Genomic DNA, 15,857 nt, shown 5'->3' on the forward strand with positions numbered 1-15,857 from the left:
TGTTAATGTGCTAAACACAACTAAAATAAAGAAAAAGGTTGACAATAAATAAAAGGGAATTAGCTTTTGTTGATTGGGCCCGTCAAACAGGGTTGATAAGCTGCGTTATGCGTAAGTGAGTCACATAGAAATTACATCATGAGCTATATTAAAACTTTAAAATGTGCTTTGATAAACACAGCAGTGAGAGAGACTGTGTTTATGCAGACTCATTTATAAGTCCTTACGTAACTAATGTCAGGTTTTTGTTTTCTCACTCAGTGGAACCAGACATCTAAATGTCAGGCATTCCTCCCTGCTCAACCAAACTAACACAATGTTCACTGTCTTATAAATCAACAACAACATTAGATTACTCTCTGTACTCTCACAAACACGCTCAGCGATCTGAGTCATTAAGTCCTATTCTCATGACTCATATCTTGGATAACATTTAAGATGATTATTACTTTGTTTCTCTAATCTCTAAGATCCCCCTGGATCTAATAAGCGCAGAGCTGTAGAGGATGTAGCTGAAGTGTTTCATTTTGGGCATAAAATGTGCATCCGTTACCCAGGCAGGTCTTCATATCCTCAGACGACATGAAGCCATCAAAGCAGAGACACTGGTACGTCCCTGGAGTGTTGGTACACTGGCCTCCATCACAAATGTCTGGGCTCTCCTCACATTCATCAATATCTGAAAAATGAAAGACAGACAGAGACATGGAGAGGCAGACAAAGTGTAGAGGACAGGATGAAGGGAAAAAAGGAGGAACAGAGCTTATCAGCCATCTGTAAAAGGAAAGCACCAAGTCAAATTTGTATGAGGCTAAACTTACATGTCAGTAATCAAAAAAACGCCACAAAACCTGGCAGACATTCAAAAGAACACATCTACATTAGAAAGTGAAACAACGCTACTTCAAAGACATATTTCTCTTCCTATACAGGGCAGAATACAAGAGGGAAAAATTCTGGTTGGCAATCACAAAGGCCAATCCAGGATAAGGGTTGTGCAGCTGGCGCCGCACAGAAAACTGAATATTATACTGAGCAAGGGTAAAGTAATTCTTAGCTCTTCTTTTGCACAAATTACTCTCAAATTACCACTGTGCTGCCTTGATCTCTGTCTGTATATGTCTCTGGTATGGAATAGGAGTCAGTCTATGAACAAGACATGAAGCTTATATCACTGTATACAATTAACATGCTCTAAACTGGAAATGCTGGTAATATTTGCTAGATTAATCTATAAGCCCCATCTATCACTAGCTGGTAACATTTTAAAGCTAACAGAAAATCTTAAAATTTAGTGTTAACCTTTACCTCGACAGACCACTGTGTGCTTCCTTTGAACTTGCGCCAATCAAATCACAGCAGAGTCTCTCCATAAACAAGTTTTCTTGATCTGCTGCTTTATTCCTACTCTTAAATCACGTCTCTCTAAACACAATCTTTGAAGGATTTATGTACTAACATATGCGCAATGTATGCAAAGTTCTGACAAGTAAAACCTATCATTGCAATTTGATTTAGTTGCCACATCTTGACAAATGAGGCACAAGTACATTTAAGAATGTTAGAAATGCATAATACTCAGACAGAAGATAAGAGACGAATTATGAAAGGCAGAGACAAGATATACAGCTACGGGTACTTACCGGTGCAGCTCCTCAGATCAGGCATCAGGGCGTATCCACTGTGGCAGCTACACTCATAGCTGCCCTCTGAGTTGGTGCAGAAAGTCTCACAGCCACCGTTCTCAATGGTACACTCGTCGATGTCTGACAGCCATAAAAACACACCGTCACATACTGCTGGCATACAACCTTCAGACTACTCAATGAAAACACAAAAAGTATATCTGTGTATGGAAATAGTCGGTAACATATTCAGTACGCACCAACGCAGTCCAGTCTGTTCTCCGTAGACTTGTATCCTGTGTCGCAGGTACACTGGTAGCGGCCGATCATATTGACACATTGGCCGTGTCTGCAGAGTTTGTCGCTCAACTCACATTCATTGATATCTGTGAGAGGACAAAGCAATCAACAAATTATTACACATAAAATGTCTACAGTATAAAAATAAGCCACGCGTTTAAAGCTGGAGGTACCAGTAGCATGTTTGCATGATGGTTGGGAGTTAAATCCATTAACACAAATCTGGATGGAGTAAAAGGAGTAAGTCACTTGCCTTTCAATATGCCATTGAGCAAGGCCACTTGCACTATGAGAGCTCTGAAGTGTGATTGTGCGCATAAACTATTTAACTGAACACCTGCCTGAGACCAGTTAGCTACACTGGAGACCAGTAATCAGTGGTGGATTAAAAATTGTAACAGATGTTTCATGATGGATTGAGGCCTTAATGGTGATGAAAAGAACAAGAAGAGCGAGAAATCTGACATCATCAAACACACTGTTTTACACCAGTCTGTATGAAATTTGCTATATAAACAATATATATTATTATTATTATCATAGTAGCACTACAGCCTGTTAGTTCATCAGATATAATGAAGACTATTGTCTCAGTGAGGATGAGGTGCGCACTTTTCATTAATGCTTTCTTTGCTTTTATTACTTTGGCTGGCGATAAAGAAAATAAATGAGCTGAAGGGGCAGTGATTGAGCATTAGGTCACTGAGACCTTCACGCACCGCATTAGGTCATCAGAATGACACCCACTGAATAATGCAGGCTCAGTGTTATACACATGGGAGTTATGAAACTATAGACGACACTGGAAAAGTTGGCTCTTCCTTTGTCTTTGTAGAAACAGTGTTCTGTTGCTACTTCTCCAGTCAACTGGGTGTTCAAGTAACCAATGAACTAAATGTGAAAAATAAATTGTCAAAACTGACTCACTGGAAAAGTCTGCTCTTCATTCACTCTGGAACTTCATTAGTGTCTTACAGAAGGGGTAAAAAAAAAAAAACTGGCTATATGTACATTTCAAGATGGCTGAATCTTTATCACTTATCCAATGAAAACTAGACAAATAAATGGCCAGCCCCTAAAGGAAGCTGCAACCCAAACTTTCAGAAAAAGAAGTAGTATTCAGGACATTTAAAATATTAAAAATTCTAATAAAGTGTCAAAATCACAAAGCTCTGTTTTGTTAAATAACTATAAATTCTCAAATGCTAAAGTCAACATTCGTCTTTCCACTAGGATCTCTTGTCTTCACTACGTCATGGTCTAAGTGCGCTCTTCTTAGTGTGCACATTTAAACGTACATGCAAACACACACACTGGTCTAGAGTTCATATCAGCCCATATATCACATGTATATACATCCCACACATGCACTTAAACACCTCCACCCCTACACAGAGCCCCAGTGAGCCCACACACAGAGAAAGAAACTGAGGCCGATTGGAGGGAGACGATCCAAAGCTCGCTTTTCAGTCACAATGTCTGCTCTATGACAACATATCACCCCTTACTGATCATCTTTCCATCCATTTTGTCTTTCTTTCATCTCTCAGGAAATTACATTTTGTTACACCAATTTCTCCAAGAGGGGAGAGAAAAGCAAGGAGGGAAAAGTTCTGAGATGAAGAGTTCACCCAACTCTCCTCTCCAATGACCTCATCACTCACCTAGACAGGCCGAGCCATCAGGTGCGATCTCGTGTCCCTCGGGGCACACACACTGGAAGCTTCCCTCGTTGTTTATACAATCGCCTCCGCGGCACAGCAGAGGATTACGCTCACACTCGTCGATGTCTGACAGTGGAAGAAGATACACACACATACACAAGTAGACATATTCAGTATTAGAGCTCAGTCACACCACATATTTGTTTCCCTTCTGGTTAATTTCAAATGGAGCCTATTGAAAACTGTGTTTCCAGTTGTAAAGCGGACTCTGCTTGGCAAATTTCTGGCAAATTTGCAGATCAGAATTCACCTTTGTTGAATTTTGATCTGCAAAAAAGTGATACACCAATTTGAGGGCAATTGACTGTCATGTGCATGAAGAAGTACTAATATAAACAACAGCTCCGTGGCTGGCAGTGACTTCAAGGACAGGGACTAACAGTGACAGAAATTAAATATTTGCTAAAAATGGGTATAATTCGATACTTTTTGATTCTTTTGTTAGCCTCTTAATCCAGTCAGCAACAACCACTTAAGTTTACAACCCTGCCCCACATTTCCAGTCCTGCCTGTTTTTTTTGCCACAGCATGTGAGTAACTGTCGTCTCGCCAGTTCTGCTCTGACAACGGCTTTAGTCCAACATAAGTATTGAGACTCACCATTTTGTGTGTACGATTTCTCCCAAGAATTTTAATCAAACGACGTCAAAGGCAGACCAGAACAGAAATAGAGCATTAAGTATTTTCACAGATGGCAGAACATTAGGACTTGTAGTTGCATATAAAATCATTTTGCTGGGCAGCTGATTGCGTGTCCCTTGCATGAAGGTCAAGTATGCAATAAAGAACAATTATCTTTAAGACTTTATGGAGCCATTTTGCGAAGTGATTGTGACAACACTTGGGCTGCAGTGCAGTGCAGACTAGACCCTTTCAACACCCCGCAGGGGTTTAAGTAAAGTCAGTCAAACTCTGCTTCTCTCTCTCACACACACACACACACATATACAAATGCACACAGCCTGAACATTTCAGATTACATCAGCCATCTAAACAGTGAGTTCCAGGTCTGGCATGTTAGCCTAAGCACCTCATCCAGAGCTTATGGCCCAAGAGGGAGCCTGGAGGAGATGGCTGGGTTGTGACTGAGACTGGGGTTGTGAGGCAGGAACTTCCCTACACTTAGTCCTGTTCAGACTGCCAGCCCAAATCTGTTTTTTGGCATATCCACATTGTATCCATATTGATTTTAGAAAGCCTGGACAGCAAAAAAAACCACATGAAATGCGATTTTTGCACATCAGATCCAAACCACATTTGGAGGTGGTTTGAAATGCGATTTCAGATTTCTACAGATGCGTCTCAGTCCGGATGCTCTGACTGCTCAAATTGGATTTCAAAGTGTCTTTTCTGTCACTCGCAACGCCAAACATGACGTCAAATCCAGAGCGAGAAGTACATCACAGCAGCAAAAAAGGTCTATCTGCAGTCTTGTAGACATACGCAACATGCCCACATTACCACATGACAGGCCCTGATATTGTTACCATAATGGCATGCTACACAACAACAACAACTAAGCAAGTGGGTGTGTCATGTGGTAAAGTGGGTGTGTTGTGTAGATAGTGCGAGTCTGCACATACACCTACTTGAGGCTGAGCAGAATCCATACAGATGCTGAAATAAATAATCTGCTGGCATTTTGGGGGATGATGGATCTCTATTTCTCATGCTTCATGCACTGGAAAGCCACGTCACCAGCATACACAGTTACTGACACCTACGTCGTTACTACAGCGACCATACAGATAGGTTAATGATGGCTGGACACACAAGTCCGATCTGATCACTTGCAAACAACAGTGCGGACAGTCTGTCTGAAGGATCTGATTTGAGAAACAAATCTGATTTGCCTGCAGTCTGAACAAAGCCTTAGAGACCGTTATAGGTTGGCACAGCTCTCCTCTCAGATGCTACCACTTTAAAAGGATGTGCAAGAGAGTTGTAAGGGAAATCGAGTTTCTCACTCATGTCCTCACAGACTAAATGATTTCATATGAAAGTGTTGTGTCTCCGCATGTAAGGAGATCAAATCATCTAAAGCTTAAGAGGTGATTCAATGTATGTATGTTTGCAGGTGTTGGTGTGGGAGGATTGATCACTCACCCATGCAGTTTTTCATCATCATGAAGCCACTCTCATATCCTTCAAAGCATTCACATTCAAAATCTCCTGGCGTGTTGACACACCTGCCCTGTCCACACAGGTCCGGAGAGATGCGGCACTCGTCGATGTCTACAGGGAAAAGAGGAATGCCACAATATTCAGCAACATAGAGTGTCTCTTTAACACATTCACACATGCAGACAAACTCATTTTGTGAGTTCTATATATTCACTAAAGAAATAAAATAAAAAATAAAAATCAACATAAGATAAAAACATTTTCATGGTGATTTTAAAAACAGCTATTTTCACAGAAGTGAAAAACATAACTAAAAGTAGTAGTAAAAGCAATAAAGCTAAGGAATGTAAGTAAAGCAAACAAAGCATAAAAGTCAAAAATATTTTACAAAAGTTTAAACAAGCAAGACTATAAAATGGGTTTAGTGGTTGAGTTTCAGGATGATGCATATTTGGGCAGCCTAAGCTCTTCAGCCAGGTTCTTCCAAAGGTCTTCATCCCCTTTGTATTTTAATTCACAATTTTGGAACATTCAACAGAGACCTGCACTAAGACTGGGACTGGGATCTCACTCAAATGGGGTTAAAATGTCCCAGATATCGCTTGCTTACAAGGAGCATATACATTATTTCAGAATAAAGCTGCGGTACTGATATTTAAACCTAAATGATGTGTGCATGTTTCAACAGAGCAATAATGTAGCTAACCAGACTACAGGGACCAGCTCCAACAAGCCCAAAGCAGCCAGACTCCCATTAGACTGAATGAGCTGGATGTAGGCAATAGCTTTACACCACTTTCCTGTAATTAGTGTTGGCAGAGGGATTCAGAAGGGGGACTGATGAAGAATGGCTAGACAGTGGAGCTATGCCATTGTCATAACTGATGTTGAACAAACATGTTGGATAAAAAAGAGCAGCTAACATACATGTAGCTAGCTAAAATCTAGTCTTTGTAATCACTGAGGTAGCCATTGTACGGTTTATGAACTGTGTTGTACATACCAGTAGAGCTGCAACTAATTGATCATTATCATTACTGATTAATCTATTTTTTTTATTTTTCTGTTAATCCTTTTATTGTTTAGTCTTTTAAATGTCACAAAATAGTAAAATATGCTCACAAATATGCTCACAATTACCCAGAGCTATAAATGGCATCTTCCAATTGTTTGTTTTGTTAGACCAAATGCCCCAAACCCAAATATATTCAATATGTGATGATATAAAACAGAGAAAAGTGGCAAATTCTCACATTTGCAAAGCTGGGACCAACAAATATTTGACTGTTTGCTTAATTAATGACTCAAACCCCTTAATTAAGTTTCAAAATTGCTGCTGATTAATTTTCTTTCAATCAACTATTCCGCTAATTGACCCATTACTTCAGCACAACTCACCAGTGCAATTCCTTTCATCTGAGTCCAGAGCATATCCATTATCACAGCGACACCGGAAGCTGCCAATGGTGTTTCTGCATCTCCCATTTGAGCACAAGGTGTTTATCATCCTGCATTCATTTATATCTAAGAGGAGTAAAGGGATAAGGACAGGTAAGAGAAAGGATGTAGTATTCCAACAGTGTTGCTCATATCTTCAAATGTATGACCATCGATGCAGTCAGTAGACGGTACAGTTACCTTTGAGGAAGGGCCTGCCGTTGATGAAGTCACCCCTGTGGGAAAAGCCAGGTCCACGAGGACAGAGCTGGGCGTATTCTGGAGTGCCCTTCTCCGGACACTCGTCACACTCAGGGCCCCAGGCCACACCCACTGAGCAACAACAGGCATCCACACGATGTTTCCCTGAGATAGGAGCCCCACAGCGCTCATCCTCATGGGTCAAGTAGCACTGCTCCGTACGCAGGTCTGGAAGTCACAGACACATCTTTTACAACAATTTGATGTGAGAATATAATGTAGATACATTTAATGCACCAGTACAGTCAGTAAACATGACATTTACGAGAGCATAATGACATCAATACCAACACACATGGACACAAATTTACAGTACCCACCAATGCACATCCTGCCGCTGACATCGACAGTCATTCCTGAAGGGCACTGGCAGATAAAGGAGCCTGGTGTGTTGATGCATTTGCCGTTGATACACACTCCGGGAAACACTTGACACTCATCCACATCTGACAGTCCGCAGAGCAAAAACTCCATCAGTTTAAATTATTCACATTACTGGAGTGAAATGCAAATCTGAATTTCCAGGTCTACGTTGCTTCAAAGAAGATCTTACCTTCACAGACATTTCCTCGGACTCTAGCGAAGCCCTTACTACAGATTGGATCTGAGAAAGACACACAATAGAAGTTCAGATGAGAATGTGGTTCGCTAAAAAGTGAAGTGTTGACCTACTTGACATCGACACTTGACATCAATCACTTTCTCACCTTTTTCACATTTGGCACACGGGCTGTTCCAGGCCTCTCCTAGCGTGGCACAGCAGTGCGACTTAAGTGTGGCCCCGTTTATGTTGACCTCACAGCGATTATTGACTATCTTCAGCCAACAGGTGCTCTTGGTAGTCTCTGTTTCATCAAACAAACAGTTACTAGATAGTTATGCAGAATAAGTGAACACATAAGTCAACATGAGCTGGTTTGGCACAGTCAGTATATGTTATTTGACACTAAATTTCAGTACTTACTTTGTTAATCTTATATCTTATTGTCTTTACATAACCATCATAGTTGGTCTACAATTGTAATTAGTGCTGATTGGCTTGTTTGCCCGACAGAAAAACTGCTTCAGTGGACTTTCATTCTCAGATTATTAAGATAAATTTGTGACACATTTCTTCTTAAATCTAGTTAATCACTGAGCTGCACGCAATGTTAAACTTATTTATTCTAATAGTTCCAAATATGACAGAGAATCACTGGATTTCATAAGTTTGATATTTAATAAATAATAAACATTTTTCCAATCAAAGTGCTGTAATTGTAATCAAACTCAAACAACACAATGCTCACTTACCGATACACTCCAGCCCAGTGCTGTCCAGCGAGCTGCCCGTCGAACACAAACACACAAATGACCCTTGGCTGTTCCTACAATCTCCGTTTACACACGGGCTAGAATCACACTCATTCACATCTGTGGGAGACAAACAATGTATTTTTTTTCAAATTATCCATCACTTATAAATCCAATAGATAGATACAGTATGTGCAGTGATTAGGGGAGATCGTACGACAGAATGAAAGCATGTCTTACCTTCGCAGACGTCTGTGTCAGAATCAAAGCGGTACCCTTTGGGACACTGACAAGTGAAACTGCCTGGTGTGTTCCTGCACAGACCGTTTTCACACAGATGCCTGCTCATCAGACACTCATCAATATCTGAGGAAAAACACAGACAGACATGAATACTGTCCTCACACTGGATTTTGATTTAAGGCTGTATATTTTCCAAGATGTTGAGGACATTACAGAGCAGTTCACCTACCGACACAGTTTTTGCCCGTCAGGTCTACCTCAAAACCTGCATTGCAGGTGCATTTGTATGTCCTCAGCATATTCTCACACACTCCATTCTGGCAGATGTCGGGGTCAAGGGCACACTCGTTAATATCTGAGAAGGCAAAGAATAACCTGTTGAACATCAGGGTAGGAAAAAACCCTTACTAATAATAGTCTTTAATTTATATGGCCCTGTTTGGCTCCTGCATAGTCTACACATTACACACACACACACACACACACACACACACATGCATGCATTACCTCTTCCATCACCAGTTATGCCGGCGCCATTTGGGCACAAAGCCAGGAACTCAGCTGCAAAAAAAAAACACATAAACAGCGCAGTTTGGTTGATAAAAAAGAAGAAATAACAGTGTTTGAGAAAATATCACATTTGCCAAAATCCAAGAAATCTCAAAGCAAGACATTTAATAGCATATCATTATCCATTTCCATGCTTTCTCATTTAGCCTAGATGTAAATAAAACCATCTCCTTAATGTGGTGCAGCTCTGGCATCTTTTGATATAGAAACTTTAATTGGCAGGACTAATGAGAAGTGACTGAATGATATGTGTGTGTGTGTGTGTGTGCGCGCGCGCATGTGTTTGGAAGCTGCCACTGTCTCATAACTGTGGGCGTCTCTGTAAAACAACTTCATCACCACTATTCTGTCATTTATGAAATCCAAGCTGGTATGTCAGAGCTAACAAAGTGTTTGATCTGGTCATCCTGACTTCGATAGGTGTGTTTTGAATTAAACACAAGTTGTATGTGTGTGTCTGTGTGAGTGTATGTGTGTCAGGCAGCAGGAGGTGGCTCCATATGTGTTAAGGGTGGAGTGATTTGAATATTCGTACCAGAGCTTTGTGGTGGGCAGGGTTGGCAGGGCTCTCCGTAGGCGTACTCGGTGCTGGCGCAGCAGCACTCAGACTTGGTCACAGCTCCAAATAAAGGCCTAACACACTGCCCTCGCTTGTAGCCACCATAACACGTACTGCGCATATGTGTGTCTGTTTCATATGGACAAAACAAGACAGAAAGAAAGTGTGTAAAAGATGAGGTAAAGAGATCTGGAAAGAGGCTAGAGACAGAGTGAAAGAGAGAGAAGTTGAGGCAAGAGTCCGTAGCTCCAATAAACAACAACACTGGCAAAACAAACGGTTGTTCTCTCTTCATAATATCCAGGGATTTGAGGCATTCTCCTGCACTGATATCATTCTGACGAAAACTCACCCAGACCGAACAACAGCATTTCAACACTTCTCAAACAATACACAAAGAAATGTCATTTGGGGGAATGTAGGAATGTTGAAAATAAAGGAATAAACAGATCTGCTCTCCATGTGCCAGTCAAGAAGAACTGGAGCATAAGGAGGAGAAACTAAAAGAAACATGCGAGTCATGATCAAGATCAATATGTCAAAAATCAATATTGATCAACACATGCTCTCAATTGATAGTGACTTCACTATTGATAGTGAGCGTATGGCTGCAACAACTTAACACGATCAGTAAGTTATAAGCAATTTTTTTGCAACTCTGACTTTTGCTTATTTTATCACTGAATTGGAAAATGATTGTGTTGTGGTTATACTGATTAAACGATGGGTGAGACTAATCAGTTTTGAAAGGATAATCACTCTGTGCTTCAAGTGCTTAAAAAGTGGGACCAGCATATATTGACAAATGCTTTGTCCAATTATACCTGTGTAAGACAGGCACATAGTAGCCTGCATGGGTTGTGCTTGCAGAGGGCTCAATTCTTTCCCAAAGACAGGTTGTACTAGGTTAAAAAATAAAACTAAATATTGCTAGATATATTGCATGGTCATCTTCTCTTTGTTGTTGCAGAGAAAACACATGCCACACACAAAGAGGGTGTATTTGTTCCCTTCAGTAACTCCTGAAACAAAATGCGTGCCTACATAGCTACATGTACTGTATACCTATAAGAGGATGTTGCTCCTGAGCAGACTAATGAGAGATAACTGTTTGCCATAGTATCTAAAAGGGAACACATGAACTATTCCTGAAAACAGACAACTCTTAAAGTTACTTACCAACACAGACCCGCCCATCCAGGCCCACCGCCATTCCAGCCATACACTCACAACGGAACGATCCCTCTGTGTTGACGCAGTGGCCGTTCATACACATGCCCGGAGTCTCACATTCATCAATGTCTAGAAGCAGATACAAGAAAGCACAGGGAATCAGGGAGTGGAGTAGGTTATATCACAGACTCTGAAAATCATTTCTTCACATGCGCTCCTTCAGCAAGTGAAAATTATTCAAATAAATCAATTCCAAACTAAAGTAGTGTGTACACAAGTCCTCAGGTATTTGATTCACTGAAAAGTGAAGCAAAAGTTTCAGTTTTATGACCTCAGCTAAGAAAACACACTTCCCTTTCCCCTCGATCCCATCAGCGTATTACAATAATTATCATAATGAGCGTAAACAATAATATGGCATGAACGCATATGTGTGTGTTTTTGTGTGTGTGTTTTTGTGTGTGTGTGTGTGTTCTGTCTGGGTGTGTTGGAGGACAGAGAGACATTTTTCCTCGGCTGCAGATAGAGACAATGAGGCTCCAGGGCCCCTTCAGACTACACATTTCATTAGTGATTGCATACATCAGCACACTTTACCCACACCCTACTCGTCTATTTATTTATTTAGCTATGACTTAACCGGGTCAGCGTCTCTGAGATCAAACGTCTGTATCCAAAGACACGTGGAACAAAATGGTTGCAGGTTTCACATTGAAAAGACATTTTGTTAGGTGGTACTGGTTAGCTAAATTGATCTTTGTGGTATCTCTTCTCATCATTATATTAATTCATTGTAATTTTCTGTTTGATTTTTGTTTACATACAGCGTTGGATAATGGAAATATACAGTCGATCAAATAGCTCGATACTGTATGAGACTTATAAGTCACGTGTTAAATGGTAGCGATTTAACTTATCCTGAAGCACATTTCCATCTTCTAATCGAAGCCTCTTCTGACATGTTTTATCAATTTTTTGAGAAGCCCAAATCTCCTTTCTCCTTTCGCTGAACATGTTTAGGGAAGACTGTCTGCTAGCAAATCTCAGAACAGGCGGGCCCCAACTATCCACATGTCCAGCTGGCCTGCCAGGATACTGAGGGATTTTTCCAAGGCTTTTAGGGGGATTTTTGCCCTGTGTGTTAAGACTCACATAAAGAAACACTAACATGCCAGAGTAGTAGCCAACTTCCAAACTAGCTGAAAATGAAAGTCAATAATAATAATCGTGATGCAGCCAGTGAAAAAGAGAACGTGGAGATGTGATGATCTGACAAGGTTGCAGGCTTTCTGACAAACACACCTACACACATGCGTCCACTGGTGTCCAGCAGGAAGCCATGTTTACAGATGCATTTAAAGCTGCCATCTTCGTTGATGCACATTCCGTTCAGGCACATGTTCCTGATCAGACACTCGTCCTGGTCTGCGGATGAACAGAAACAAATTGATGGATTTAAGTGCGCTTAAGGAAGATCTACTGCTTAAAGACTCCAACTGGTGGTTTTGTATAGTTAAGTCAATAAATAACAAATTGCAAATACTTCACTGACCAGAGATTAACTACAACTATGACTATTTTCCTAACCCTGCTCATTAAAAGACACTCATACATTGTATAGTTGATTTCCAAATCACTACATTTATGCTATTAATGCTGTCAGAAAATAAAGTGCAGAAAACAAACACTAAACATTGACATCAGCATAATCTTAAAAATGTTGCATTTGAGCAGCCAACTGTTCAATATTAGATCAAACAAAACAACTGGCAGAGTTTTCAGAACACTCCATGCTTAAAACGTCATTACAATGCGTCTATAAATCTGACCAAAAAATATGATGGCGACAAAATGTTCCCCGTGATGGATGACTTATCTAAATCACAGTTCAAGACTCTGCTAGTTAATTTTTATAGCGTACAGAAATGAATGGAAACAAATGGATTCCTGTAAGGTAGGAAGTAAATATTAATAAAACTCCTGGAGTCCTTTGGAAAAAGGTTGGTAGAAATATAAAGTATACATATTTTGTAGTTAATGGGCTGAAACACACAAAACCACCAGCACGGTCTTTTAATATCCTGTCTCTAAAAGCACATGCCTCCTTCAGGCATTGGTTTTAAATCACCACCTCTAACAGATCCACGGTCCATTAAATATAAATATTACACATACTGTGTTCAATACAGAAAACTACCCTTTAAATATGTCCCCATAAATGTAGATTTCTGAACTTGACAGACCTTGACAGTTTTTGCCATCTGCTGAGATCTCGAATCCAGCGTTGCAGACACAGTGGAAGCTGCCCTCAGTGTTCACACAGCGGCCATTGTTGCAGATACGACCATTGGCCACACACTCATCCAGATCTGGCAGAATCAAATAGAACCGTAAACACATACATCTTATTTGTGTGTGTGTATATGTGTGTGTAAATGTGTGTGTGCGTGTCACCTCGACACTCTGTCCTGGTCGCAGTGGTCTGGAATCCAGCAGGACACTGACAGATGTAAGACCCAGGGGTGTTCACACACTCTCCATGTGTACACGGGCTTCTCTCACATTCATCATCATCTGAAGGACAAACATAGAGCGCATAAACCTTCTTTACCTTTACGTACGTCCAAACTGGTGCTTGAGAAACATCCCCAATCTCTCAGTAACTTACCGATGCACTCTCCCCTTGCATCCAACTTGAAGCCCATGTTGCACTCACAGCGGTAACCAATGCTAGGCATCGGGATGCACCTGCCATTCAGGCAGAGGTTGCGGAAGGCCTGACACATGTTGGTGATATTCTGGGGTAGGATTAGCGGAGGACCTGATAGAGACATTCACACACATACTTTATATTACCAGTGGATCATAAAATGCAGCATATTCCTTCAGTAACGGGATGACTAAATGGAATTAAGTATATCATCTTAATAAGATATTTGTTTTAACAGAAATGATAGGTACTAAAGGTACTGCTAATGTATTAATGTAAAGTTTGTAATCTTGCATTGCCAAACTTATCTACATACTGTGGTTGCTGTGTGGCCAGCTCTGGCAGGACCCACGGTCATTATCACTAAGGTAAAAAAAATGCTTGAATTTCTTGAGAGAAGCCTAAACTGTGCCAAATGCAAAATAGAGGAAGTTGTTCCAGAGGAAGTTGTGGAAGATTGTGCACATGGCTAATTAAACTCTTGATATGGTCTGACTCTGGTCAGAAACATTTACTGTTACCTTTTAGATATGTTTTCTGTGTATATTCTCTGAATATCTTTACAGCAATACTCAAATGAAACAAGTAGCCCTGCCACACAGAACAACTGAAGTCTTAGTCAACATTTTCCATCATTAACATGTAGCTCGTTAGTTCTAGGGTGCGGGTTGTTATTGCTCAGAACTGGGACTTTGAACATGGCAACACAAGGCTAGTGGGTGGTCGAGCATTGCACATCCACTGAATCAGAAGAGAAAGTGTGACTTATAAGCTAATATAGCACAAATCAACTTTAAAGACCTGCCTGTGTGGAAGTGTAAATGTATAAAACAAACACAGCAGACAGAAAACAGCAGCACACCTGGAAGAGGCTGTATAGGTAACATGCCTGGATATGGGACTGGTCTTGGAATTTGGGGAGGGCCTGGAATCTGGATTGGAATTTGACCAGGACCAGGAGCTGGACCAGGAAATGGAATTGGATAGATATCGGGTATCTCGGGGCCCCCTGGGACACGACCTGCACCATTCCTATCAGGTATCTGGATGCACAGCTTCTGGTACTCCTCTAAAATGAGCACATGTAAAAGAGTTAGCTGTGTATTGAGACATGAAGAAACATAGATGAAAGCAAGAAATTTCAAGCCATGTAAGTGTGAGTGACCCCACCTGTTCCACGAATGGGACACATTTCAGGGGTGGACCCATCCGACCAGCAGCGTCCACTATCACAGCAGCACTGCATTTTGGTCAACAGCTGCGAATTTTGGTTGGCGCAGCGCCCGTTCAACAGGCTAGCATAGCAGTACCCACCACGAGCATCTGTGGGAAACAACACAGCATAAGGTCAGTTGAACTAACTGTGGTGTATGGAATATGACATGTGTTGTCTGCATGTTGAGCAAATTGGCAAGAGTACAATCAAAAAGTGGTCGCTGGGGCTTCAGATTTTCCATCATTTGGTAGATGGAAGCCACTTCCAATAGTCATAACTTCCTATTTATGAGAACCTTTCCTACATCCTGCAGTTTCTGGCACTGTACACCAGCATGACTAATACTCAGGTTCCCTATTAACATAAATATATCATGTCTTGTTTCACACCCAGTCCATCCAACGTATTCATATGGTGAAACTGACAGGCTCCACTAATGATTGCTTGGTTAAGTTCGACAAAATGTCAGGCAAGCACAAAGTTGGTTGGAGGAAAAACAGTTGGGACCTTGAGGGGCCAGAGTGGATGTTCCTACGTGGAGTGTTGCTGCATGGGAAACAGACTAAAATGTTTGGCGCAACAGTTTTTCTGGAGCGAAAAACTCAGACATTCCTTCCTCACA

General features: G+C 41.0%; 1 protein-coding gene across 1 annotated transcript in view; it reads right to left on the minus strand.

Annotated features, from left to right (window-relative positions):
• Positions 1-15,857, minus strand: part of fbn1 (fibrillin 1) — a 66,058-nt gene that overhangs the window by 33,066 nt on the left and 17,135 nt on the right. The window contains 22 exon segments of the mRNA XM_044353983.1: positions 554-679; positions 1,644-1,766; positions 1,886-2,011; positions 3,590-3,715; positions 5,756-5,884; positions 7,172-7,297; positions 7,412-7,639; positions 7,792-7,917; positions 8,025-8,075; positions 8,179-8,316; positions 8,765-8,884; positions 9,005-9,130; positions 9,237-9,362; positions 9,515-9,568; positions 10,113-10,265; positions 11,316-11,438; positions 12,612-12,734; positions 13,553-13,678; positions 13,764-13,883; positions 13,978-14,130; positions 14,882-15,088; positions 15,190-15,342. Coding sequence (XP_044209918.1) covers positions 554-679; positions 1,644-1,766; positions 1,886-2,011; positions 3,590-3,715; positions 5,756-5,884; positions 7,172-7,297; positions 7,412-7,639; positions 7,792-7,917; positions 8,025-8,075; positions 8,179-8,316; positions 8,765-8,884; positions 9,005-9,130; positions 9,237-9,362; positions 9,515-9,568; positions 10,113-10,265; positions 11,316-11,438; positions 12,612-12,734; positions 13,553-13,678; positions 13,764-13,883; positions 13,978-14,130; positions 14,882-15,088; positions 15,190-15,342 — 2,883 coding nt within the window.

Source organism: Thunnus albacares, chromosome 1, assembly GCF_914725855.1.
Source record: "Thunnus albacares chromosome 1, fThuAlb1.1, whole genome shotgun sequence".
Taxonomy (NCBI): domain Eukaryota; kingdom Metazoa; phylum Chordata; class Actinopteri; order Scombriformes; family Scombridae; genus Thunnus; species Thunnus albacares.